Source organism: Osmerus eperlanus, chromosome 28, assembly GCF_963692335.1.
Source record: "Osmerus eperlanus chromosome 28, fOsmEpe2.1, whole genome shotgun sequence".
In the NCBI taxonomy this organism is placed as follows: domain Eukaryota; kingdom Metazoa; phylum Chordata; class Actinopteri; order Osmeriformes; family Osmeridae; genus Osmerus; species Osmerus eperlanus.
Genome location: NC_085045.1, coordinates 4,779,108 through 4,805,303, shown reverse-complemented (window position 1 = coordinate 4,805,303; position 26,196 = coordinate 4,779,108). Strand labels below are relative to the sequence as shown.

At 49.8% G+C, this 26,196-nt stretch overlaps 3 protein-coding genes across 5 annotated transcripts; 1 reads left to right on the top strand and 2 right to left on the bottom strand.

Annotated features, from left to right (window-relative positions):
• Nucleotides 1-268: 268 nt before the first annotated feature.
• On the bottom strand, nucleotides 269-4,825 carry ankdd1b (ankyrin repeat and death domain containing 1B). The gene is made up of 15 exons (XM_062454673.1): nucleotides 4,398-4,825; nucleotides 3,918-4,018; nucleotides 3,679-3,777; nucleotides 3,457-3,555; nucleotides 3,240-3,344; nucleotides 2,985-3,089; nucleotides 2,804-2,902; nucleotides 2,482-2,577; nucleotides 2,261-2,359; nucleotides 2,054-2,152; nucleotides 1,847-1,945; nucleotides 1,488-1,595; nucleotides 902-1,106; nucleotides 542-673; nucleotides 269-442 (listed from the first exon to the last, which is right to left on the bottom strand). Exons 1-15 carry the CDS (start codon nucleotides 4,498-4,500, stop codon nucleotides 387-389), a joined length of 1,605 nt encoding a protein of 534 aa, XP_062310657.1. The 5' UTR covers nucleotides 4,501-4,825; the 3' UTR covers nucleotides 269-386.
• A 60-nt stretch (nucleotides 4,826-4,885) lies between these two features.
• Nucleotides 4,886-12,280, bottom strand: polk (polymerase (DNA directed) kappa). Its single transcript, XM_062454667.1, has 16 exons — nucleotides 12,164-12,280; nucleotides 11,828-11,890; nucleotides 11,361-11,500; nucleotides 11,069-11,188; nucleotides 10,663-10,815; nucleotides 10,279-10,410; nucleotides 10,022-10,175; nucleotides 9,492-9,680; nucleotides 9,283-9,407; nucleotides 8,978-9,144; nucleotides 8,823-8,855; nucleotides 8,600-8,696; nucleotides 7,524-7,695; nucleotides 6,318-7,403; nucleotides 5,655-5,703; nucleotides 4,886-5,571 (listed from the first exon to the last, which is right to left on the bottom strand). The coding sequence occupies exons 3-16, from the start codon at nucleotides 11,490-11,492 to the stop codon at nucleotides 5,490-5,492; spliced, it is 2,691 nt and encodes an 896-aa protein (XP_062310651.1). The 5' UTR covers nucleotides 11,493-11,500; nucleotides 11,828-11,890; nucleotides 12,164-12,280; the 3' UTR covers nucleotides 4,886-5,489.
• A 405-nt stretch (nucleotides 12,281-12,685) lies between these two features.
• cert1a (ceramide transporter 1a) lies at nucleotides 12,686-26,067 on the top strand. Of its 3 annotated transcripts, none has more exons than XM_062454669.1 (18): nucleotides 12,686-12,820; nucleotides 13,201-13,335; nucleotides 15,545-15,661; nucleotides 18,539-18,646; nucleotides 18,889-19,024; nucleotides 19,297-19,383; nucleotides 19,497-19,654; nucleotides 21,172-21,264; nucleotides 21,676-21,762; nucleotides 21,925-22,011; nucleotides 22,408-22,485; nucleotides 22,891-22,986; nucleotides 23,156-23,288; nucleotides 23,400-23,470; nucleotides 23,583-23,711; nucleotides 23,798-23,927; nucleotides 24,381-24,518; nucleotides 24,693-26,067. In XM_062454669.1, exons 1-17 carry the CDS (start codon nucleotides 12,725-12,727, stop codon nucleotides 24,506-24,508), a joined length of 1,869 nt encoding a protein of 622 aa, XP_062310653.1. In that variant the 5' UTR covers nucleotides 12,686-12,724; the 3' UTR covers nucleotides 24,509-24,518; nucleotides 24,693-26,067. The 3 variants fall into 3 exon arrangements, with proteins under 3 accessions (XP_062310653.1, XP_062310652.1, XP_062310654.1); XM_062454668.1 differs by having other exon boundaries at nucleotides 18,886-19,024; XM_062454670.1 differs by lacking the exon at nucleotides 22,408-22,485 and having other exon boundaries at nucleotides 18,886-19,024.
• Nucleotides 26,068-26,196: the final 129 nt, after the last annotated feature.

Here is a 26,196-nt window from a genome sequence, read left to right as displayed (position 1 = left end):
GAGCTACATTCAGAAGGATTGTTTTTCAGGGCATTGAAAAAATTGTGTTTTATACTGCTCTTTGGAGCCGTCTGAAGGAAAGCAGTTTTACCTCTGAAATTGAACGACGGAAATGATTTTACATTCTGTTTTATATATTTACAATTTTAAATTATGCAATGTCAGTCTTATAATATTAAATTATTGTTGTTTTACATTGAGAAATGATCTCCTGTTCAATTCTGGAGAATATGCAAATCTGTATAGTCGCAATGTGACTTGAATGACCCAAACTAATAAATCTTGAATGAATGCCGAATGGCACATGAGTGAACCCACTACCAACAGCATGGACACAGGCGGCATCATCACCAGCACGTCCGGTCCAGACGGGGAGACAATCAGTATCAGGACGGAACACAGTGACTCATCCACCTGCTCTCTGTCTCCATTCTCATCTTATCTGTAAGACAGGAAGAAAAGAACCAATTCATATATCCATCTATCATCCCAACGCTAGATGGGAGAGGCAGGTTCACATTGAGGAGACATGGTGGCACACCTGCTGTGGTTTTGTAGCCTGTGGATATGAGGCTCTGGTAAAGCTCCTTGTCTGGGTTCTTCGCTGCCATCTCCACACCATGGAGCCAGATCAGCAGCAGTCTGTTCCCATGCTCCTGGTAGCTCTGCTCACCTACACCCAAACACACACCAGAACACACGCTATTGACTACTACAAAACAGTGGCTGGGCATCAATATACTGGATGGTTCTCCGAGTCATGTTTAAGGAGACCTGTATGATAGGAGATGCGCCAATCCAGAAGAGGGGATGATATATTCATTTAGCAGGTGCTTTTGTCCAAAAGCAACCTCTAGATCTGCAGTCAAATGTTCTATCACCGGACAAACCCATCCCTCACCTGTCCACTGATGATCAATGGCCTCCACCTGCTGCTTGGTGAAGCCCCAGTAGACCGCCAGCTTCTTCCAGCCCCTTGGCTTGAGGAACCTGTACGCCAGGCGCCAGGCGGTGGCGCGGATGTGCTTGGTCTCGGCGCGGTGGTCCAATAGAAACGTCAGGGGGGACTGGCTGTGAAGGCTCTCGTCGTTAAGCTCGGAGTGGGTCTGAAAGGGGTAATCAAATCACGTCACCTCGCCGAGAAAGGCCACAGGCCCCGGAGGCCGGGGGGGGGGCTGAGAAACGTCGAGCGGACGGCCCACGCGAGCCGGTGATCATCAAACACCGCGGCTGCTTGTTCTGCCCGTCGTATGCGGCTGAACAAATTGACACCGAAATTGGCTGTCAACATTTTTAGGTCCATAACTCATTTTTTTCCCCCCCTCTCCCTCAGATGTAGTTAATGGGATTATGGTGGATTCGTGTTCTGCTGTGACATTGGAAATGAATCTGCGGTGGTGAATGTAATGATTGATTTTCGAGTCCCAGTAACTGGATTAAAAGGGCATGCAAACACAGGACTGGAGAGACCTGTTAAGAGGACCTACGAGGCTAATGGCTGTCCTCCACGAGAAGTATCTCTCCGCTTTGATGATCATGTCCACAATGAGGACCTCGTCGGCTCGAGCCGCAACTCCCAGGGCTGTCTTACCCTGCTGCTCACAGAGAGAGAGACAGAGAGAGAGACACACAGAGAGAGAGAGAGAAAGAGAGAGAAAAAGACATCCAGTAATCAGTCAGAAGTGTCCTCACGACTGCCCACACACACAGCTAGGATGAACGCGTACGGCGTGAGTGCATCAACACCAAAACGTCTGCCGTTATCAAGTCTCCTCTCACGCCCGCCGCCGTTTGTGAGAGAAGCCAGAGGGTTCAATGGACAGGGATGGAAAGCTGGTCCTCTCACCCTGTCCTGAACGGCCAGGTCCATCCCGGCCTTCAGAAGCATCTCCACGATATCAGCCCGGCCCAGTTCTGCTGCCAGGTGTAGAGCGGTCTGGGACCTCTGGTGAGAAAGGCAGGAAAACAGACGACGTGGGGGGTCATCTTCCTGGTCAAGAACAACCGAGAGGTAAGAGTAAAGGGAGGTAGTGCTGGTGTTTAGCTTCAGTACCTGGTCAGTGAGGTTGACGTTGGCGCCGGCCCTCAGGAGAGCGTAGATGACCGTGGTGTGAGAGTTCTTCACGGCCAGGTGGAGAGGGCTCTGGAGGTACTGGCAACACACACACACACACACACACACACACCCTTTCACTCAATGAATCAGCTGACGCTGATTTAAGGACTACTATGTTTGTCTACTATGATGCTCAGATCTCACCTGGTCTTGAACGTCCATTAGGTTGGAGTTCTGTAGGAAGACTCGGATCATTGACTCGTCTCCCCTCTCTGAAATCTGATGTAGCGCACTGCATGTTGCCTGAGAGAGAAGAATTATATTTTACTTAGGTCGAATTCAGATAGAAAATCTTTGTTTTTTTTAAACTCAAATTTAGACTAACTTGGCTTGTGCTTGGAATGTGGTTTGTGCGTGTACTGTACCGTGGTGATGTTGGGGTCACAGTCTGCCTCCAGTAGGGCCAGAACACAGTCCTCATGGCCGTTGTCTGCGGCCAGGGACAGAGCTGTCTCCCCAGCCTGCAGGAAGAGGAGGGACGGGACAGATCAGGACAAAGTCAGCCTGATCCAATCGAATCTGATACCTGCTGTGGGTTACACCATCAGATTCTTCTTAAGATTACAGTGCGATACGGAAGCATTAGCCAAAGGTCAGATATGCAGATAAGCTGCCAAGCAGGGAATAGTCATTCGGGTTGCTGTCACATTCGACCAATAAGATCCCACGGTTCGAGGGAGTCTCCACCTTATTGGTTTGGTTCCGGGTCTCGAAGCTCTGCAGCAGGAGCTGGACGGTGCTCAGGTGACCGTTCTTGGCAGCCAGGTGGAGAGGTGTGTCGCCGTTCTGGCCGGAGGGAGGGAGGACAAACACATTATAATCTCTTTCATTCTCTCTCTCTGTCTCTCTCTGTGTCTCTCTCTCTCACCTTGTTTGGCCTCATGGTGGCCATGTTGTACTCCTCATCCATCAGCAATGTGAGCATTTCATCGCAGCCGTGTTCGGCGGCCAGGGCAAACGCCCTCTGTCCAGCCTGGCAGGGATGGGGCGTGGGAGGGTGGGGTGACACAAAAGCAAAGAAACAGTGACTCTACTGAACGTGTCATCGTGACCTGCGTGGTGAACTGAGGGCTGCGGGGGTCAGGTGAGGTGAGGGATGTGTACAGGTGGACGGGGAGGTCACCTGGTCTCTTCTGTCCAGCTCCTTCATCTGCAGGTCTTTGACAATGTACTCGACAATGTCGGTGTGGTTGTTGATGGCTGCGCAGTGCATGATGTTCCATCCCTCCTAATGAGAAACATCCAAAAGGCCCAAATGGATGAAAATCTCCACCCCAAGACAGCAGAAAGACAATCCAATAAGAAGGACACAGACATGCATGTCTATGAGGACGCCTTGCCTGATTCAGAACCTTCTGTTCTGCACCTCCCGCGACGAGCAGCTTCAGGATATCCAGAGATCCGAACCAGGTTGCCAGGTGGATGACTGTCAAGCCGTACTGAGTGTGTGTGTGTGTGTGTGTGGGGTGGGGAAGAGAATGTGGTGAGTGAGGGGATGTGTCAGATATAGACAGAGATCGTCTGAACAAGCTACACTATGTTGTAGGTGTTGGTCTACAGACCTTGTCCTTCAGGTCAATGTTGGGTCTTCTTTGGAGGAGATACCTGACAGCTGTCTGGTGTTGACCCGCCACTGCGTAGTGCAGGGCTGCGCGACCATCCTGGGATATTCAGCAGTTTCACATTTTTCGAATGTCACATATAATACAATGACCTGTAAAAAATCATTCACTAGAACAAGGTAGACCAACTAGACCAACGATCTGGGTCACTAGGATCTGGGTCACTAGGAGACACTCACCACATTCTGGGTATTGATGTTTACTACCTTTCCCAAGGCCTTTAAAGTCTCCACATCGTCTCTCTTGGCTGCTTCTAGAAAGTTCTTCTCATGATCCAGGACTACAAAGGAGTCACATCAGGTATGACTCACTTACTAAACATTAACTCAGTAGACAAAGCAAAATGGTTTGTTTATTCTGTGTCCGCAACTGCAAACCTAACAAACACTGGGAATAAACATTAGGCAAATTGAGGCCTTAATGATTTTTAATCTATATTCTATATTTTACATTGTACAGTATTGTTTAGTTATTTAGAACTTGTTGTAAAAATAAGTGTCTTGGATGCTCCTTCCCGCCATAGTAAATTCCTTGTTTGTGTACACTTACTTGGCGAATAAAGCGGATTCAGATTCTTCTGTTTAAAAGGGTCTCCTAAGCTTTTTCCAGCATACCCTTCATGCACAAACGTGAACAAAATCTAAAAATCTAGCACTCACACATATCCTTATGGTCAGAGCTGGAGCCTGACTTGATTGGCTCCTTCTGCTGTAGGTAGCCTCTGAAGGCCTGGACGGCATCAGATCTCGCCCATTTCTCCATGTGGACCGTCTTCTGGGTCTCTCAACCTGTCCTGAAGAACTCTGGGGTTACGTTGCTAGTAAAATTCCCAACCTAACGGCAGATTCCGCAGGTCTACTGAAGAATGAAGTGAAGCACTTCACCTGTCCTTATGCAGCGCTGCATCAACGCTCAGCCTGACATCAGAGCACTTACATGTCTGAAGGGCTGACCCTTGTTGACTTTAAAGGTTCACACCCTTCAAGCAATCCTTTGGTGACAGTGTCGTGCATGGGTCATGTGTTTTTTAGGCGTCGTTTTTCCTGTTTTGTGTACCGTTCTTAGATATGGTCCCGTTAAGATGAGAGACTTCGTTGCTGACTCCCTTTGTCATGGATCACAACATCAATATTTTTTTACATTTGAATCAAGTCAAAGTCAAATTGATTTATTTGTTTTTTTGCATAGTATAACCACAATAGAATCACACACACACATACAAGCATAAATAAGATGGAAGATGACGGTTGTTCTGAATACTGCTGATGCTACTGCTAATGTAAGCTGGACCTCCTACGCTTTCTAGGATTATTGGTTGATTCTAGCCACAGTCCAGTCAATAGACAGGCTCAGTAAAGTGCTGCAGTGACTTTTATATTCAACACGGCTCTTATGATGGTCGAAATATGTTGCCTCAGACACTGTGGCAAAGTCTTCATTGTGCCGTATTCACAGAAATGAATACCCAACACTCATTATTAAATATTAAATACTATACATTCAGTTATATCAATGCGAGGTAAATTTGGCTTCAGATTCTCTCAATAACACCCAAAATTGTCATTATTTCCTGAGCAAGGGGCACACTATCAAATAAAAACGTGAGCTCATCAGCAACGGCAGCTAGGTAGGGTGCTTGGGACCGTGAGGATATTGAGGATACTCAGCCAGCCCTCCTGGTCCCCCTCATCTCCACGGACGTCTGCTTCTCCCAAGCGTTCCAGGAGAACCAGACCTTCTCCCTCGCGGTGTCACCTGAAGAACCTGTCGATCGTGTTCTGAGGGCCCGGGGCTTTCGCCTTCTTAGCGTGTGGTTGAAGGGATGATCCGCGCCTGGAGGCGAACAAACATTTCATTAGGGTATATATGATCATAACCCACATGCACACACACGGTGACACGCAGACCAGTCTCACCGTTTGCTCTTGCCTCTGTGTGTGGTCCTCTGCAGGGGGGGTTCACTCTCTGGAGGACGGATACAAACAGACATTTAGCAAGGAAAACTCCATCGCTGGTCTCCTGCCTCGCACAAAAAGAGTGACAACTCCTGGGGAACAGACAGAGATGTGTGTCCGCAACCACCCCCAGGATACAAAGACTGCAATTTCCCAGGCGAACGTGTCGAGAGGAGACTGGTGAAGACAGCTTTTCCATTGGAGACTGGGTAAGAAGAGGGGTTTAGCGTTTGCGGAGAGCAGGGTCCGAGGAGGCCCCCACAGGGGTGAAATGAGATGTCTACATTGAAGTGGGAATCAATACATCCTCCACCCAACCCCCCACAATGCCCGTCACTGCCACTAGGCCTCTCACCCTACCTCTGCTATCGTTTCCCTCGTATACAGCTTTGCTCTAGGGGCCAAATAACTCAATATGCGTTCCCACCTGCTTTAAGCTCTGTATGCTAATGTATTTTGAAATGATTGCGAAGTCTGCAGGACGATTTATTTATACTGCATGTCTGACCCATATTAACACTAATAATCAATAATAGGAATATGAATAATCTTATGACCTCTACCAAATCTAAATGAGTGCTTGCAGGGATTTTTGATTTCCCGGTTAATCTCTCAAACACTGACCTTTGACCTTGCTGTGGGTGACGGAGAAAGGAGGCTGCCCCACAGACGCCCGTCCCCCAAGCTCATGCAGCATTCCCTGGTTCAGGCAGAGGTCAACATGGCGGTTGAATATGGTGAGGTCATCAGTGTGCTGGGTCACCTGACATACCGGGCAGGTCAGGGCAGGGCCTCTGACGTCACGTGATTCTGAAGTCATCGATTCCGGAGCGCGAGGAACACTCGGAGAAGAGTCTGGAAGAACGCATCTGTCTCTCGGAGAGTTTGAGTCCAGGCGGTCTGTCTGGGAGATTCGGGCTGTCATCGCCAATGTCAAGGTCTCTGTCAGTCTGGGGATTGCCGAGTCAGGCCTTCTGGAAGAGTCCATATCCTCTTCTGTTGTTCTCATCTCTCTTTCAGCTGCCTCTTCCTCCCCAAGTATTCTGCCTCGCTCCATGTTTGAGTGTGGCTCTGAGTCCGGCTGGTGGTGGTTAGGCTCTGCGGAGACACCGCTGAGACACTGGTCTATGTGCCTGTTAAAGACAGCCAGGTCTGTGGTCCTCACCTCCCTGAAGCAGATGGGGCAGGTCAGGCTGTCCGTCTGGGCCTCGGGCTCACTGGAGCCCCAGGCTGACGTGGAGGCCTGGGCCTCGAAGGAGAGGCCCGAGGCGGAGGCTGTCGATGCGTCCGGACCTGGCTCTGTGGAGGTCTGGCTCTTAGAGGATGGGTCTGCTGTTTGGGGGTTTGTGCCTGTCGCGTCGGTGGGGGAGTCCCCGTCCCCTTGTGTGTCGCCCCTCTCAGCCTGCAGACGGAGCCGTTGGGCATGGGCTCTCTGAAAGAAGGACTGGCCCTCAGGCCTGCCCTCCTCCACCCCCCTCCGACTGGCCCTCCAGGTGGCCTCCCTCTGGCCCGGGGTGTGCTCCGCCAGGGGAGGGCAGCCGGACGTCTGGGACTGGACTGGGGACTTGAAGATGGGCTCTTCTTTCCCTTTTCGGGCAGGAACTTGGGAGGGGCCACTGGGGTCGGCTCTGCCCTGCTGGAGGAATCCCACAATGCTCTTCTGCAGGGGCTTCTTGTCGTCTGAGCTGACGAAGGCGGAGATTCGAACACCTGCAGACAGAGAATGAGTCGAGCTACACAGTAGATTCAGCCACAGATACAACATGAGCAGTAAAAAACTGGGTTGCAACCACGGCATTAACACGGGGGTAGTGCCGAATGGAAGATTACCCATGAGCCTAAGCCTCAGCGGTTGGGGGCTGACGCTGTCGATCTCCGTCTTCAGGAGGTCCTTGGCGACGGCAAAGATCTCCTCGGCCGTGGCCAAGGCACACGGCTGCGTCTCCGCTCGGCTCTTCACCTCAAAGTTGACGTTCTTCAGCTTCAGAGTCACCGTCTTACCCTGGGCCCAGAGGGGTGCACGGGGTGAGTGAACAAATATATGAATGAATTCATTTATGAATTAATTAATGAGTGTGTACATGAGCTCCAACAGGGGACAGTGAGACACTGTGTGTAAGACCAGAGGACAGTCAGGAAAAGCGGAAATGGCCTCTGACTGACTAACGTGACAAGCGGTGCTTGGTGAGTAAAGGGTGAAACCCACACAGCCTTCCCCAGGTAATGAGATCATCTTCAGAAGGAGACATGGCAGAGGGCTGATAGCCACTCCCCAACGTCTCCTTAATGATCCTCCGTCTCCTCTGGGGTATCAGGAACCACATCGGGACCCGGCCCGACCCTGCCAAGAACCTCTCGTCTCGCTATCGATTGGAAGGAGACCTGCCCTCTGAGGTAACCACCCGAGATTCTGGTTGGAGGGAGATCGATTCTGGGAGAGTAAGTGGGTGTTTTCTGATGTGTCACGACCCATAAGGAGCCTCTATGAATGCCTGCTCTGCTCTCTCCAAGCCTGAACAGAGAGTAATCAAACCAAACAGGAACTGGGGAATAACCCCATGAAGGCTGTTCATGGTGAATACCAAAACAGTGGCAGAAAGACATGCAAATCTAAAGGGCAATCATTTGCATTTGACTCCAATACGCCACAGACATTTACATTTAGTCATTTAGCAGACGCTCTTATCCAGAGCGACTTACAGTAAGTACAGGCACATTCCCCCAAGGCAAGTAGGGTGCAGTGCCTTGCCCAAGGACACAACGTCATTTTGGCACGGCCGGGAATCGAACTAGCAACCTTCAGATTACTAGCCCGATTCCCTAACCGCTCAGCCTCCTGACTCCCAATATTGCTCGTTGTTAATCCTTCTGTACTCTATCACAGTTGAAAAAAGTCGTTTATTTACTTGCAGTGCCTCTTTCTTCAGGTCCTCAGCCAGGTCTTGGCAGAGCTTCTGGCACAGAGACAGCTGCTCCTCGGCTGTGTTCATCTCCCCAAACGTCCTGCCAGGATGGGGAGGGGGGGGGGGAGGGGGAGGGGGGGAGGGGGAGGAGGGGGAGAGAAGCCCTTGAGAGGATGCATGTCGAAGACGCAATCATTTACGTTGAGACGCTGGAACACCACAGTACCTCTCTGTGCTCATGCTTTTCCTCTCTCCGTCCCTGAGAATAAAAACGAGAGACCAAATAAATTAAATACAACCGGTAGTCCTTTATACCACCGTTAATTGGATGTCTCAATATATCGCCGGCTGTCGTCTGCCGTTTTATAGCTGTAATGGCACCTTTCGATGTGTGTGGAGCCAAGCCCCAAGGAGATCTGGAGGAAGTGGAGCCAAGACGTCTCCGAGAACAACAGGGACACCAGCGCCATCTCCTGGTTGAGGTGGCCACAGGTGATGATGCCCAGGGCTCCTAGCATCTTCTCAGTCACCTTCCCTATGCCAGATACCTAGAACACCAAGACAAAAGCCACAACACATTTTGTATCCAGCGCTGGTCACATCCACCTCCAGTCACTTATGTCCTGTAAACTCCACATTGAGAGAGGAGTGTGGTGCAGATGTCAGTGGGATGAACTGGACTGTACCTTGCGGACCGGTAGGTCCTTGACAAAGTCCATGACTGTTTGTCTGTTAGGAAGCAGTCTGTATTGACCATTGGGTTTGTTTTTGTCACTGCACACCTTGGCCAGCATCATGTTAGGCCCAATGCCTGGAACACAAAAATATATATTCCAAAACAGATGACAACATAATAAGACAATATAAAGTCAGTATCTCTCTCTCTCTCTCTCACCTGCGCTGGCGGTCAGTGTGGTCTTCTGTTCGATACGAAAGCGCATTTCTCTCACCGCCTCTTCAGCACAGGTCCCAAACACCACCACCTCGCCTGGAGGGGCGGAGGGGGAGGTGCCAGGGCTGTCCTCAAACAGGACAGGGGAGAGACCCTCCCCTGTCGGCCCTGAGAACTCACCCTGCCCCTCACCTGGAGAGATTGAGAGTCCAGACAGCGGAGGAGAGGGAGTGTCAGACAAGTGTTAAGAAAATGAAGCCAAGCTTTCTTTTTATCTAACTTTATTCTTGGCCCTCCTCATGCTTAACGCAGTGAAAAGAGGAAGAAACAAAAGAGAAAGTAGTGACAGTTCTAATCTTCTTTACTTCCCCTAGTCTGCAATGCAGAACACGGGAGGAAGGAACCAGCGTACACAGTTAAACCCTGCACAATACTCTCTTCTCTTCACATTTGCATATCAATCATTGTATCCTATCCTACTATGGAGGTGTGCAGCATTTTTTATGCCACTAATGGACAGCTACTGACTGCACCTGCTCCGGGCGGGGTGATGGTGTGGAGGCTGTGACTGCGGAGGGCCTCCGACCAGCTCCTCCTCCGCTGCAGGTGGTCACTGATGTCCAGGTACGCCTCATCCAGGCTCACGGACTGGAAGTGAGGATCGTAGTCCGCAAAGATCTCTCGGACCTTCCAGAGGGGGAAAGAGAGTTAACAGCCAGTGTATGTTATGTGTGTGAGAGAGCGCGTGTTTGGTTTCTGAGAGAGGTAGAGATAGTCGAGGACGGATTACCTCAGCGCTCACTGCTTTGTATTTGTCAAAGTTGGTTGGAACTATGACCAGGTTTGGGCAGAGTTTCTTTGCGATGAAACCAGGCATGGCTGCTCGTACCCCAAACTTCCTGGCATGGTAGTTGGACGTAGACTTAAGAGAAGACACCAAAAATAATTGGTATACATAAACTAAGAAAAGGTTGGATTGAGTTGCTCAGGGGTTAGCTAAACAAGACAATTATCACAAATTCTATAATATTGATGAGATATAGACTGAGATATAGAGTGTATCACATTCCGGTGGTGACCTTCCTCTAAAAGGTGCTGTGATACCGATACAGCTGTACATGGAAGAAGCTTCCGGGCTTGGTGTTGTGCCTGGAGCACCGGACGGGGTCCTCACCAGCATGCTGGTGGAGCCCACGGCCATGGGCTTGTCCTTCAGGTCTGGGCAGTCCCTCATCTCCACGGCAGCGTAGAAAGCGTCCATGTCCACGTGCACGATGACACGACTCAGCTCCCGGCCTTTCTCCAGGTCAGCGGTCATCTTCTCCAGCTGCAGCAAACAGGAAGAGGTTTAGGGGCATAGGAAGTGACACGGGTTGTATAATGTGTATGAGTTCTATACCGTCATAACAACAGCCCACACATCAGCTTGTTAGGGGATAGGGGATTCAGTTACTGTTGGGCCAAACTAAAAAGAATATAACATGCACTTCTATGGGTTTGTACATTTCGTGTGTGTGTGTATGTGATTCTTATAAGTGCAGCTGTGCTTGGCTGTATACTGTACCTAAAAGCTACTGTACCTGAGTGTGTGCTTTGCTCAGCTGTTGCTCAGTGATCTGTGTTTTCTGCAGCATCATCCTCTCAACGCGCTGGTTCACCTGCTGCTCTCTCTTCACTTCATTCTCATAGAACCTCGAACCCTGTGCATCACAGGAAACAAACAGCACGTGCACGCATTCACCCTTCCATTATTTCAATATACTTTGCTGTGTCTTGTGAATGTGAGTGTGTATTTTTATATGGATTCCTATGTACTATGGCTGAATACCCTCCTACCATACATTGACGTATCGATGTTCCCTCTCTAGTTACCTTTGAAGACTCCATGATGATTTTGTTGATCTTATCTCTGTCAAGGCCCTCCATCCCGGCCTTGTTGTCATTGAGGGCCATTCTGGAGAGGAAGCCCTCTCCGTTGGTGGAGGGAGTCCTGCCAGTCTCCATCCTTGAAACTAAAGACCACAGGTGAATTATGAATCATTGAGCAAAATAAATGTATTGTACTGCAGAAGTCACAGACAGGTACACATACATGTTGAGAGCTTGAAGCTAGTGGAAGTCTGCATTGCCAAGCACTGTCTGGAAATATGTGTTCAAACTTGATAAAGTCACTGTGGTTAAGTTCACGCAGTTAGCTCTAGCTAGCACAATACTAAACAAGCCCGGCTAAAAGCAAATAATGTTTAATGGTGTAGACCTCTAATATAAACCATTTGGTTTACTAGACGTCTTAGCTTTCTAAACACTATTAAATAATGGCATTGTTGTCGCTGTCTTACCTTTGGTATTACAACATAATTGTTCAGTTTACTTGTTGGCGCCGACTTCAGTTTTCAATTTATCTGAGTCGTTTAGAGGAGGAATTGTTTGAGGAAGTAGTCTCCAGCGTATTGTATAGAGCAGATACAGAAAACATCCCTCCACACCAATACACATTTACAACGCTAACTACGTTGATAATATGAGATTATGGGCGTAAGATTTAGATGTTATTAAACATGCACATGTACATTTTAATAAAGTACAAAAACATCGACACAGTTCGAGATGGGCGTGATTTACAGATCAGCTGTTTTTAGCGCAGTTGCTGCAAATCCGTTAGCTATGACACCCACCAACGGATTAGGCAGTGGTTCGGGTCGTCCCCCTCCTGAGACTTCACAGTGCACTACACCGTACTAGTATGTAGTACAGTTATTCGGCTTGCTTGGAGAGCTTTTCCATCGTATCCGTCTGGAAGAATTTCGAACCATACCGATGATCTGAGGATATGCAGTTTATTTACGGAAGTGCATCATCTTTGTTATCACGGGGTTGTTAACGTAACTCTGCTCGTCGGTATCACTTTTGACGTTAGCTCTAGCTAGGTTAGCTAATGCGACGCACGTCGTTACTAGAGGCTGCAAACCAAGAGATCCAGATAGTTAGCCTAGCCAGCTTGCTAACACAGCTCATGTTGTTGTGGTAAAATTGTGTTTGCTAAATTAAGCTTGATCACCACAGCTTGCTGGCTAGGGAACTTCTACCTACTTCCATGACTGTCTCTAGTTTTGCAATATAGATACTGGTAGCTTCATGCTACCTGATTCTGCGTTTAGCTAGTGCAAGTAGCTAGGCAAGCTGGGTGACGATTGACCGATTTTTTTTATTATAAATTATTGGTAATCGCTAGCAAAATGTCGGAGAAGAGTTCGAACTCCTCAGGGTCCGACGAGGATGTGGATCCGGAATCTGGACAGCCTGTTATTGAGCTCGGTGGTGTCCTAAGCAAGGTTAGTCAAGCACATTATTCATAGTTGCCTACTGTACGTTTAGTGTTGGACTGTGTTTGGCAGACATTGGTAACCATTTATATTTGAACATACAAAACTGTATTTACTGCAGGTTAAACTGCACCAATATCAGAGACTTTTTGAAAATGAGTCATGATGATTTATACTGAGATTCAATACTTTGTGCTTAGAACATTTATCAGAAACCCACCCATTTTCTTCAGTTAAGAGATTAACCAACCAAAGCATTTTTGTCCACGTTATCATACCACAGTGATAGATAAGAGCCAAGTCATGATCTCAGTCATGTCCTAATATTGCACTTTGGAGTTGTATGCTGACTGCCTGCCCTTCTGTTTTTGTCATGTTTGTGTTGACAGTGGACCAACTACATTCATGGATGGCAGGACCGGTGGGTGGTATTGAAGAACAACACCTTGAGTTACTATAAATCTGAGGACGAGAGAGAATATGGCTGTCGAGGTGCCCTGTGCCTGAGCAAGGCTATGATTTCAGTAAGTATAGTGATATGTTTCTGACCAATTGCCCCCAACCTTGTGACACAGGTGAAAGAGTTTGTGAAATTCAGAGATCGCATTACAGTATCTCAGTTTTTTCTCACTCAGCTCAGACAATGCCTCGGTGTTCTTCCATCCAAGTTTGACCAGGAATGTGTCATTCCTCCAAGTACCTTTTTTCTTAGACCCAAAGAGGTAAATATTAACTAGTAAGGAGGCTGGTAGGACTGTGTTTTTATCAGGGAAAGTTCCAGCATTTCAAGAACTACACTTAACAGTGAAACTTCAGATAGCGATAGTAATGTACAAGGTAACAGAACACTCCAGTCTTGTCTCTGTAACATAAACTTATATTAGCAGCTTACGATTAGCTTTTGTATTCTCTTTCTTTGTACCTGGACATTTGACACTGGTTTCACGAGACTCGCCTCCTGTCAATCAAAGAAGCTGAAATCCCACACCCTAGTTAAATATTGTCTTTTAGAAAATATCTCAATGGAGTACTAAGGCCAAGCCAAACAATGTACTACATCACTGTATTACTGCAATAGGATTAAAAGTCTTAAATCAGTTTTAAAATGCCTATATGGGCTGTTACAGTAAGTTTCCTGAAGTGAAAGGTGCTTTGTGTTCATGAGAGAACATCATGGTTCCTGTTTTGTGCAAAGGACATTGGGAAGAACAGTTTCGCAGGTTGCGTTGAGAACAAACCCCTCGATTGCAAATTCCCTCACACTAATAATCAGCACATCTGACGGAAGGAGCCTCCCGTCCACCTGCCGGCCCAAACGTCCCAGGGTGAGGCCTGTTGACAGACTCCTCGGAGATAGGAGGAATGCACAGAGACAGTGCCAGAGCTTCCCCTCGTTCCAGACCACCGCGAGCCTCAGAGCAACAGCCTCGTCCTCTCGCACGGCCTCGCACACGTTAAGGAAGTGCGTTTGTCTGACTGTTCCTGCCTCGGGCTCATGGCTCAGTACCATGCTGTGCTTTCCAGTCAATTCAGGACAACGAGACAGAGAGAGAGACAGAGAGAGAGAGACAGAGAAGAGAGAGGCAGAGAAGAGAGAGGCAGAGAAGAGAGAGAGAGAGAGACAACCACATTTGTTGCTCTTGCCCTCTCCACTTTGCTGACAAAAACACATTTGTCACATAAATAACGGCTTCATTTTTTTTCTTAGACCAACCTAAATAAATGGATCAGGTTATCTGATCTCGGGTCTTTACTGACCCTGTGTATCTGTAGCAGACGTAGGCCGAGGCTGCCTCACCTTTGGTTTCGTGCCATGTAGAAATCCTCCCAAGATACTGCTGTGTGACACCGCAACCACAAGGTTGGCAGTGTGTGGGGTTAAACCTCGGGACTGTTTTCACAGGGGCAGGTCGCGCTCTCTACACCTGGTGGAGCTGCAGATAAGGGTTGTTGAGTGCAGAGCAGGGCTTTGTGTGAAGACCGATATGGTCCTACACCGCAGGAGTTTGTGTATCTAAAATCAGGGATACATACTTGTCAGTGTTGCATGCTAGTACAGGCTAAAGCGCTACTGGTGTCTGGTACTGGAAGGGAACGCCACTGACATCATGACCCGGCTCATATGTCGCTGCGGAACGAGAACAAGAATGTCAGGCGTTGCGTCGGAAAGCACCGGGGCCGGTTGCCTAAGAAAGCGATAGGCCAGACCCATGTGACCGCCCGTGTACTACTGTAGTCTCAGTTCAGGAGTGCAGCCCCACTGTACTCAGATTAAATTCCAATCCCCAGAGGAAGCTTTGGAATTCCGTGCACGCACGTGTTCAGATTCCGACAAGGGTCACGGGCGGGGTATGGAGTGGGCAGGGGTGGGGGGGTGTTTAAGATGACCCTGGGTCAGAGGAATGTAGAGAGGGGGGGGGGGATTGGTGGGTTGTACACAGACCTATGAGGTTTGCCAGAGGTTTAGGCAGGAGACATTACACATGAGTTTCTAATTAAAAAGCCTCGTCAGTGAGTCACAGCGCGTAGGGACTGATGGAGTCCATGTGTGTCTGTTTCCCCGTTCCCCATTCATCCAGTCAGGATCTGGGAGAAGACAGAAGCCTCGTCTGTCTGTTTCCATGGCTCTTGTAAACCTGCGGACAGTCTTGCTTACAGACCACTCCCGTTGCTCCCTCGCAACTGCATGCTTGCGTCATTAATGAGTCTGTTTCTCTCTCCACCCTCCCTCAGCCCCACGAGTTTGATGAGTGTCGCTTCGACATCAGCGTCAACGACAGCGTGTGGTACCTGAGAGCAGAGGACCCCGCCCACCGGGACCAGTGGATCGACTCCATCGAGCTGCACAAGGTCTGTCTGTCTGTCTGTATGTCTACTGTTCAGCACGTGAGAGAACTAACCCCAGCAGCTGAACTGCATCACTGCTAGCGGGATCAGGGTGATGATGATGTTTGTCAGCGAGGTGTGTGTGTGTTTGTTTGTTGGGGGGAGGGTTATCACCGGGGGAGGGGACTGTGGAATGTGACAGGGTCTCAACCCCCCACCCCACCCCCCTCCGTGCCCCCCCAGGAATGCTGGGAATCTCTGGGGAGAGAGCTCAGGGATCACTCTCCTCAGACACCCAGCAGATGGGGGCACCGGTTGCTGGGTGTTGAGGGGGACGGGAGGTTGTTGCCGGAAGTGAATCATTCCTACGTGGGTGGGACGGACCACATGGCATTATCAGTGGTGTGTCCGAGCTTGCACTATATTGACTGGATTTTGTGACCTCCAGTAACTCATCTCCTAGATATCTTTACTGCCACCTGCTGGACAGTTATGCCATTGTTGTTGTTCTTTCCAGAGAATCTTGATTGCATATGGTTTTGGTCACTGATTAATCGGGTTTATCATACTGATTTAAGTCACTGTTGAACTTCGAGAGGGAGGATTATGTCATTAATACTGTTTTAGGCCACGTTGGGTTTTTGCGTTTTTCTAAGCGCTTGAATTGTAAGTGGAATCTGGACTTGAGTCCGGATCTGAATCTGAACTGCAAAACAAAGGCCACAGTATTTACGTAGCCAGCTATAATGCAGTTTTGTTCAGCTGTTAAGGAGTAAACCACTTCAGCTGTGTGTGTGGCTTGTGTGTGGGCTGGGGCATTTTACTGCTCTCAAATGCCTCTCTTGATGAATAATGCATGTGTTGTAGTCAGCCACCCGACACAAATCCAAACATCAAGAGGTACAAGGCACAGACACACACACACACACACACCAGCCGATTTGCACCGAAACTAGCAGTGCTTTTTAACCAACAGGACTAACAAACATTGACAGAAACACAGGAGCATTGTGGGAAAGATGGGAGACACCCAACTGGCGTCCCTGCCCTCGCCTCCTCTGAGACAAGTGGCGGGCACAGCCTCAGAGCAGCATCGACCCACCTAGAGCCTCACAAGCCACATCAGAGCTGATACACAGATACAGATTGAGAGGAGGAAGAAAGAGGGGAGAGTAAGAGATGGGAGAGACAATACAATGGACAGATGCAGCTCTCTCTCTTTCCATCCATCCCACCCTGCGAACTTAATTAGCCTTTCACACGCGCCCCCACACACCACCCACTGCTTGGCTGCTCCTCTCTCTCTTTTTCTCTCCATCTCTCTCGCTGGGATGGATGCTGTTCGGCGATGCAGACAGCGTGATGAAAAGGTTTCGCGTGTCTGTGTGTGTGTTTCGACCGAAGGTGTGTGTGTGTGTGCATACATGTGCGAGGTTGAAGCTGCAGCGCTGAGTCTCTCAGCGTGTTGATCACTTTCTCTCTGCTCTCCCTTCCTCGCTGCATTCTTCTCTCTCGCTCTCCCTCTCTCCTCTCTGTTCCTGTCTCTCTCTCTCTCTCTCTCTCCCCTCTCTCTCTGTTCCTGTCTCTCCCGTTTAAGACCACAGATCCTGCCTCTCCTCCAGCTCTTCAGGACTATAGCCCTTTTGAATAATTTTCCACGCCCCATCTTTCCACCTCTTCTATTGTTCCTATTGCATCCCTCCATCTTTCATTTGGCTCCATGAGGTGAGCCGAGCCTGAGGGAATTTTCCTCTCCCGTGCTTCCTTCCCCTCCATCTTTGCGTCTCCGTGGGCACCCAGCGCGGCTTTCTGGGAGTGGAGGGGCTATGTGGGGGGCGGCCGGGCGGCAGGACTGCAGCTCTGCCCTCTTCTGCTTTGGCTGCTGGAGTGACCGAATGGTGGGGGCTCCAAGCATGTTAGCGCTCTGCTATCTCTCACATCTCGGGACCAGTCCATTAGAATGCATGACTTCTGTGTTGGCATGCTGGCTCGTTAGCAAGGGAGCTGCTCGGACGCTAGGCTAGCTCTTTTCCGTGCGTCCCGGCCCATGTCATTTATATGGCAGCGTAGCCGTTTAGCGTTAGCTTACGCCTGCTGCATGCCACTCCTTATCGTCCATCACTGTCAGACGCTGATCCGTGTGTGTTGGCGAGCGAGGGAGAGCATGCTCTACACTGTGTCTTGTGTTCATTGGGGGAACAACAGATCCGGTACTGTGGCTGGAACCTGATAGCCAGACATCGTAAAGAGTAAAGCAGACATTTAGGTATAGAGAATAGGACTGTTGTCAAGTCTCGGTGCAAGCTCAAGTTTCCTACTTCTAGTCATTAGAAGTATGTGTGTGTGAGTGAGTGAGAGAGAGAGGTCATCTCATGCTGTGTCCGTAGGTGTTTTAAATATCTAATGTTGCAAACCTTCCTGAGCGATTCAATTCCATCTGAGGAATGTTTCCGGGTGCTCAGGTTGTGACCGCTGAGGCGTTGGCAACCTCTATGTGTGCATACCAACTGACTGGTTCACTGCTGAGCGCTGACGGTTTCATCAGAGCGTTAGGCTTCCTTGTTATCTCAGCGGGTCAGCTGACAAGCCAGCAGCATCTTCAGTTCTCTGTCCACATATGAAGGACACAGGACGGCTGGTCACCACGGCCAAAGCCTTCCCAGGGTTCCTCATGTCCCCAGTGTTGGTGGAGAGCTGGACCTCGGTGTGGTTCCGAGCTGGTTGTCCGCATGCTCTGCTGGAAGTAACGCTCTCACGCCTCTCCTCCCCCGCCCAGCGTGTTGATGGATTTCTCAGTGCTCTGCAGATGGTTAATGTGTTTTCTCCTCTGTCTCCCCTCCCACCAACCCTTTCTTTTCTCACTCTCCATCCCTCTCGCCCTCCCTCCCTCCCTGTCTGCAGGCTGAGTCTGGGTATGGTTCTGAGACCAGTCTAAGACGTCATGGCTCCATGCAGTCTCTCACCTCGGCGGCCAGTGGCTTCTCTGCCACCTCCACCTCCTCCTTCAAGGTAGGCTGCTCCTCCCGAGTCCTCCCCCCGGACAAAGTCCCCGTCTGGGGTGGAGTAAACCACCCTGGGCCTCAACGAGGGGGGCACCATTAAATAACAATGCATCTCTGTGTGTCTCTTTTTCTCTCCGTTTACCCTCTCTGGATGTTACTCTCCACGCTAATCCCTCCTCTCTCTCTCTCTCTCCCACCCTCTTCTCTCCCTCCCTCCCCCCCCCTCCCCCCCCCTCTTGGGATCAGAAGGGCCACAGTCTGAAGGAGAAGCTGGCAGAGATGGAGACGTTCCGGGACATTCTGTGCCGACAGGTGGACACGCTGCAGAAGTACTTTGACTCCTGCGCTGACGGAGTCTCCAAGGACGAGTTCCAGAGAGACCGAGGTAGCGCTCGCCGTCCGACACAGTGGGAGGAGGGGAGGGAGAGACAGGAGAGAGGGAGCGGGAGAAAGAGAGAAGGCTCTCACCTGCCTGGTAATTTCGGCAGACAAGATAAACACGACCGGCCGTTCGTAGCACGCGGTCTGCAAAGGTCAAAACAAATTCAATACACGCCTAATGCCCGTGCCAATTCATGGCTAATGTCCCTGCTGTACGAATAGAGGTCAGAGCTCTGAAATGGAGCCCGTGTGTAAAAGCGACCCTGTCGTTCGCAGTGGTGGAGGAGGACGAGGACGACTTCCCCTCGACCACGCGCCCCAACGGCGACTGTCCCCATAACAACAACGGCAGCAAAGAGAAACGTGAGGAACTCCACGTTCACCTGAACACACCTGACCTGCTGGTTTCTAATTGAAGACGTGTTTTTACAATCATTATTTACACACAATATTCCCTGTCTATCCCCCTCCTGCAGTCTTCCCCCCCGCCAGCCCTAAAGGGATCAACGGTATAGACTTTAAGGGTGAGGCCATTACCTTTAAGGCCACCACCGCTGGGATCCTGTCCACGCTGTCACACTGCATCGAGCTGATGATGAAACGAGAGGACAGCTGGCAGAAAAGAATAGACAAGGTAGCAGACACACACACACACACACACAGTCATCATGAGCAGAATTAATGTAAAATAAATCAATATAAACAATTTTTTTAGAATTTCATTTGGTTTGATTATTATTATGTTATGTTATGAAACGTGAGTGATATGAGTGTCATCAAACTTTCTATGAAACGGATACTGTTCTAGGTCAGAAGTGCGAGACTCACAGGGGAAATGACTCGCCTCCTTTGCAGTAGCCCTGTCCCTGTCACTTGAGTGTGCTTGTGTGACATGACATGCAGCCTAAGACGCACATCTTGGCTGAGACACGGGTGTGTGTGTGTGCGTTGGTATTTGCTGTCCTTTGTGTCGCAGCAGTGTAGCGTATAGACTAGGCTCCCCTTCCTCCAACCTGGCCCAGCTGCAGACTGGCCCAACCGGTTCTTCCATCCCGCCCAGCTCACCCACAACTCCCAAGCCGAGAACAGCTCCAGTCAGCTTCAGACTATCAACCGAGAAACCTCGTCCGTGGCTAGACAGTTGTGTGGGTGTGTGGGTCTGAAGTGTACCATCCGCCTACCCCCGCACACACACACTCTCCCCATGCCTGGAATTGAAGGGAAGATGAGCTCGCGTTCGTCGTGGTATCGCCTGTCCTTCTGGAAGTCTTCCCACCAACACTGGAGGACCGTTCCCCAGACGTTCAACAGCCAGAGATGGGTTCCCCTCCAGACCGGCAGTCTCTTCTACACAGTAGGTCTCCACGGCACCTGGCCCCTGCCTCGCATTCGGAACGGTTCCACGGACCAAACCAAACCCCGGGCCTCTCTTTCCTCTGTAGGGTAGCTGAAAACGAGACACACCTGTTCAGGTGTGAGGTTTCGTGCTGGGGCTTGTTTGCGGTTTGTCTTAAGGGCTGTGTTGTGGATGACGGTGCCGGATGTGGATTTTCTGGATCTTGAGGAGAACGGTTGGGCAAGGCCGTCGTCCCTGTGGGCGGAGAATGATTGAAACGCAACAGGTGCTTTGTGGAACCTTCTAGTCAGAAGCATGGGACACAATCTTTTGGCACGGCCATGTTTGGATGTGGAGAGCTCCACACAGGTGGAGGTCTGCCGCTGCCCTGGTTCACTTGTCTTCACTGTCACCAGTTAAGCATGGGACTTCCAAGGGGAGTTGAATGGGAGGTCAAACCAGTTTGAGCGGCAGGTTTTCCTTTTGTGGCATGTGTCTTTTTCCTTTTCTTTTTTAAGGGCGGGTGGGGGAGAGGAAGAGCGGAGGGTATGTTTACACACACTCTAGTGCAGACCTGTAGGTCACAGGGTGCTGATATCCTGAGATAAGGTACTCTCACACACAGTTTTTGGGTTAGGGAACCAAACTTCCTGATGAGGGTCACGATTATCCTGGAGGCTTCTATTTACCTTTCCCGCCCCTCTTGTGAACCCCTCATCGGAGCGGGGGGGGTCTCCTCGTATCTGGGTCCACGGGGAAGGGCAGCCATATGTCTCTTGTGTCGTCTCACCTGGGTGAATGCTGTCTGTGTCCAGGAGCTGGAGAAAAGGAGGAGGGTGGAGGACGCTTACAAGAACGCCCTGAGCGACCTGAAGATCAAGTCCCACTACGGAGGACCCGACTACGAGGTAGACGCCACGATGCCGGAGGGATTATGGGAAATAGAGATGGGGGACATGATAGAGATCGTCGAGTCCTTAACCCTTGTGTTCTCCTCGGGTCGTTCTGACCCATCAGTCATTGTGACCCACCGTCGTATTGCGACAACTTTACCGCATACAAAAACAAAGTGAAGCATTTTCTTTTAACCGTCGGGCTGTCTCAGACCCCCCACATTGCAAAGGTTAAAAGAAAAGTATTTTTATTTGGTTTTGTATTGGGTAAAATTGGGTAAACACAATGATGGTTCGTTATGAACCTTTGGGTCATGTGACCCGAAGGCAGCACGAGGGTTAAAACCACTGTTGAAGTCTAGCCTCAGTGACGGTGCTATTGCTGCTTCCTGTGTTGATGACGTACGTGCTGCCGTGTTTGTCCAGGAGGGTCCCAACAGCCTGATCAACGAGGACGAGTTCTTTGACGCCGTGGAAGCCGCCCTGGACAGACAGGACAAGATAGAGGAAGAGGTATGGGAAGGTTCCCCTCCAGAGAACTCGAGTCGCAACCCTTGACCTTTAACCCCAACCACGTGAAGAAGTGCTGTTTGTTTTTCCTTGTCTCTCTTTCTCCATCTCTGTCTCTCAATATTACTAATCCCCCTTTTTTCCTTTTCTTTCTTTGTTCCCCAGTCGGAGAAGGTCCGGTTACCTCGTCTGACCCCGGCGCCACCAGTAGACGCGTACTCCGCCATCGCTAATCACAGATTCTCCACCGGGGTAACGAACCACACACACACACCCACAACTCACCATTAGCTCTTAAGTATCCTGTGCAAAAGAATAACAGAGATATGTGTCTTTGACAATCCATCCTCTCTCTGGCCCCTGGAGGGTCATCAGCCTGCCGGAACAAGTCTACTAGGGCATCCACATCCACTGTCTCCTCCTGCTCCTCCTCTATCCCTCTCTGGTGGATGGTTGGGTTTACTGGTGGCTAGTTGTTGTTGGTTTTGCTCATTTCTTGGAGATTCGGGTGTAATTGGGAGGTGACGGCAGCCATTTTCTCTGTCCTTGAACCGTTCTCTCATGTGCTTCTTCTCCCACTTGCTCAAATCCTCCATCCCTCTTCTTCTCTCTCTCTTCTCCCTCCGTCTCTTTCTGCCGCCCCCCTAGCCCCATAGCCGTTGTTCCTCCCTGTCCTCCGTCGAGCTAGTCAGTGCTTCAGACGATGTTCACAGATTCAGCACGCAGGTACTGTATGCGTTAGCAGAGAGCGCCACCTGCCTCACCGGAATGCACACTGCACCACAACACACTGTTCTAACCAGCAGAATGCTCTCAAGAGTGGCTTGTCGAGATTCTTTCCTGTTGCTGGATCGAACTGACGTCGCATGACTAAACTCCTGTCGTTCTCTCGCCGTCCGTCCCTCGCCTTCTTTCCCTGTCGGTCCATCGCCGTTTTGTCCCCTTACTGCACGAGTAGGCATGGACCCAGGCAGAATGAACTTTGACCTGTTCCCTCTACCCTTGCTGACACGCTCTCACTCTGTGTGTCTGTCTGACGTTTCCATGACGTAGTCTAACTGTAGCATCTCCCCGGACGTGCCGTTCAATGTCGGTCATTTCTGAACGTACGTATGTGTCTGTGTGTCCCAGGTGGAGGAGATGGTGCAGAACCACATGACCTACTCCCTGCAGGACATGGGCGGAGATGCCAACTGGCAGCTGGTGGTGGAGGAGGGAGAGATGAAGGTGAGGGGGGGTCATCTGGTAGAACTAGCCTCCCCGACATCGGCGGCCATGTTGGGTGTTGGGCTTGTCCTTGTCTCGCTCCTGTAGAGACACACCTAGTACAGGGTGTGACTGGGTTCTGGTGTTTATGGTAAACCAGGCCCTGCTGTTGACTGTGTGTGTGTGTCAGGTGTACAGGAGGGAGGTGGAGGAGAACGGGATCGTCCTGGATCCTCTCAAGGCCACCCACGCCGTCAAGGGCGTGACGGGCCATGAGGTGTGCCACTACTTCTGGGACACGGCCGTGCGCAACGACTGGGAGAGTGAGTCCCTTCATCATCATCGTCGTCGTGACGTTCTCTTCTTATCCGCCATGTTTTAGAGTGTAAAACGTGTCGTCGGTCTGTATCTCACACGCTCTGCTCCTTGCCCAGCGACCATTGAGAACTTCAACGTGGTGGAGACGCTGTCGGACAACGCCGTGATCGTCTACCAGACGCACAAGGTGAGCAGACGCCAGGTCACCCTGGTTCTCCGGGCGGGGCTCGCGTACGGGCGTCAGACTTTGGAGGCTGTCTCCTCAGTACCTGGACTGACGGCCAAAGGGTGTGTTTCAGAGAGTATGGCCCGCCTCCCAGAGAGATGTCCTCTACCTATCAGCTATGAGGAAGATCCTGGCGACCAATGAGAACGACCCTGACACGTGGCTAGTCTGCAACTTCTCTGTTGATCACGACAACGCCCCCGTAAGTGGACATGAGAGATGTTAGTACATTTAGATCAGGAGACCACTTCAGTGCTCTGATTGGCTCCCTCATCTTCCTCCCTCCAGCCCACCAACCGGTGTGTCCGTGCCAAAATCAACGTGGCCATGATCTGCCAGACCCTCGTTAGCCCACCAGAGGGCGACAAACAGATCAGCCGAGACAACGTCCTGTGTAAGATCACCTACGTAGCCAACGGTGAGTCTGGCTCTGGATTAAGTCATGTTTTACACCCAAACCCATTACATTTCATACATCAATGACTTGTCTTGTTCTATGTTTAATCAGATGTACAGATTTAAGTGTAGTCCTGTGGTTTCATGATCAGAAGTGTTAAGTGAAAGAGGGGTTAGGGCAGTGGTTTTCAATCCTGGTCCTCGGGCCCCACTGCCCTGCATGTTTTCGACGTTTCCCTGCTCCAACACACCTGATTCAAATGAACGGGTCGTTATCAGGCTTCTGTTGAGCTTGATAATTACCCATTTATTTGAATCAGGTGTGTTGGAGCAGGGAAATATCTAAACCATGCAGGCCAAGGGGGCATAAGGACCAGGATTGAGAACCACTGGGTTAGGGGTTGGTGAGTGTCAGTTTGACATGAGGGTCAGTGCTGGGGCGCATCAGGTCATGTGATCCCTTCTCCTCCTCCAGTTAACCCAGGAGGGTGGGCCCCAGCGTCCGTCCTGCGGGCGGTGGCCAAGAGGGAGTACCCCAAGTTCCTGAAGCGCTTCACCTCCTATGTCCAGGAGAAGACCGCTGGCAAGCCCATCCTCTTCTAAATCAGCATGGGTAACTACCTTGGCAACCCTGGGCCTCATTACAACCCTCCTTGATAGTCTCTGACAAACCTGGCAACCAACACCCCATCTACAGCTTTGTGTGGAAATGGTGTCCTTCTGTTACGTCACTTGTTTTGAAGGATTCATCTCCTGTTTGGTTGATCTTGCCTGTCTGTTCTTCCAGGTATTGGGAGGATTATTCTGGGGAGACTACATTTCCCATCAACCATTCAACCGTTGATGTAGAATGTCTTCTCGAACTGCATTTCCCATAGTTCCACCGTCCAGAATGTTCTGGATGTCCAAATCGTATAGATAAAGACTGGTCCAAGGCTTTAATACATCTGTAGTTGCCGTCCCAGCCATAGCGATAGACAAACGTCATCAGCTGGTTATTAATATGTATTTGTATGTAAATTCAAGAATTTCTATAGCAAATTTTGAATCGATGGAAACCAATGTTTTGCTTTTTTTGTAAATTGTTTTGTATATTTCTTATAATTACATTGATCGTGACTTGTTTCGTTTTCCGTTTTTTTGTTTTGTTGGTTTCGCTTGCTTTTGAATCACTGATATCACAGCTTCTCGTCACACTGCTAATCTTTGCCCACCTAAAGCGAGCGAGCGTGACGAGTTACTTTGTCCTTGCCTTCCTCTACCTCTCTGATGAACGCCCAGGTGCCAGTGTGATGGAGAGGGGCAGACCCAAGTGTTCTGCGCCTAGTTCCTTTGCCTGAAGCCTATATTTCTACATCAGTGTAACCGCTGTAAAGGAGCACTTGCAATGTGATGTGTTGTACAGATTAAGGAGTTTACCCGTGTAAATGGACTGTTAAGGGCTTGAAACCTACAAAACAACAAGGCCTAGGTAAATGTAATGGACATTTAGTACTTGTTGCATCTATTTTCCTAGTATACTAGTGTACATGACAGCAGTGAGAGTTAATGGCTGCATCATACAGTTTATCAGACGTCAGTGGTTGTAAACACTAGGATATGAGTGCTGGTGGCTGCTATCAATATTTCCTTGTCCCTTTCTGTACCTTCCGTTCTTAAACAACAGTCCAGGTGACAATGATCTCCAGCCTGCGGTACCAACCACAGTTTAAAAAATATGGCGTGAATCTGTTTTCATTCACTGACTAGGAGTGTTTTGGGATGTTGGGGGAGGGCGTCACTGAAATGTATTTCTTGTCCATCTTCAACCAGATGACATTTCACATGCCGACACACCCAGTTTGTAAACCCCTCCCCTTGTTCAATCTTCCCAGCTGATGCCTTGACAGCGGGACAGGGAGCATCTCTCCGCCATGGCCTGTCCGCCACACGTGCATTTACAGACAAGACGCTGTCAGTGGTGTGGGTGTCAGCATTTCACATGATTTCTTACCTCAACAACAAAAATGTTTAGCGACAATATTTCCATTGCGTTTTCGTTTCGACGAGACGACATGCTTTGTACATTTCTAAGCTGTTCATCTGAAGTGTCATCGTTTGCACTAATTGTAACGCAATTGGACAATGTTCTGTAAATAAAATTGTTACACTACATAAATGGATTGAGGTAGTACTGCTCTTCTACAGTGCATCTACTCGTTCTCTCTCACACAAAACATGTTAAAAGTAACCTGCTGTAGTCAAGACCACCTAAACCGAGACAAAGTCATGACCAAGACCAGAGTGTATTG

Coding starts and splice junctions, on each gene's coding strand:
- ankdd1b (XM_062454673.1), bottom strand. CDS start 4,500: ATGGAGAAATGGGCGAGATCTGATGCCGTCCAGGCCTTCAGAGGCTAC. Junction 2,903..2,984: donor CCACCATGAGGCCAAACAAG/GTGAGAGAGAGA, acceptor CCCTCCGGCCAG/AACGGCGACACACCTCTCCA. Junction 2,578..2,803: donor CCCGGAACCAAACCAATAAG/GTGGAGACTCCC, acceptor CTCTTCCTGCAG/GCTGGGGAGACAGCTCTGTC.
- polk (XM_062454667.1), bottom strand. CDS start 11,492: ATGGAGACTGGCAGGACTCCCTCCACCAACGGAGAGGGCTTCCTCTCC. Junction 9,408..9,491: donor CACACTGACCGCCAGCGCAG/GTGAGAGAGAGA, acceptor TTTGTGTTCCAG/GCATTGGGCCTAACATGATG. Junction 8,856..8,977: donor GGCTCCACACACATCGAAAG/GTGCCATTACAG, acceptor TTTTATTCTCAG/GGACGGAGAGAGGAAAAGCA.
- cert1a (XM_062454668.1), top strand. CDS start 12,725: ATGTCGGAGAAGAGTTCGAACTCCTCAGGGTCCGACGAGGATGTGGAT. Junction 19,025..19,296: donor CGAGTTCCAGAGAGACCGAG/GTAGCGCTCGCC, acceptor TGTCGTTCGCAG/TGGTGGAGGAGGACGAGGAC. Junction 22,486..22,890: donor TTCACAGATTCAGCACGCAG/GTACTGTATGCG, acceptor TGTGTGTCCCAG/GTGGAGGAGATGGTGCAGAA.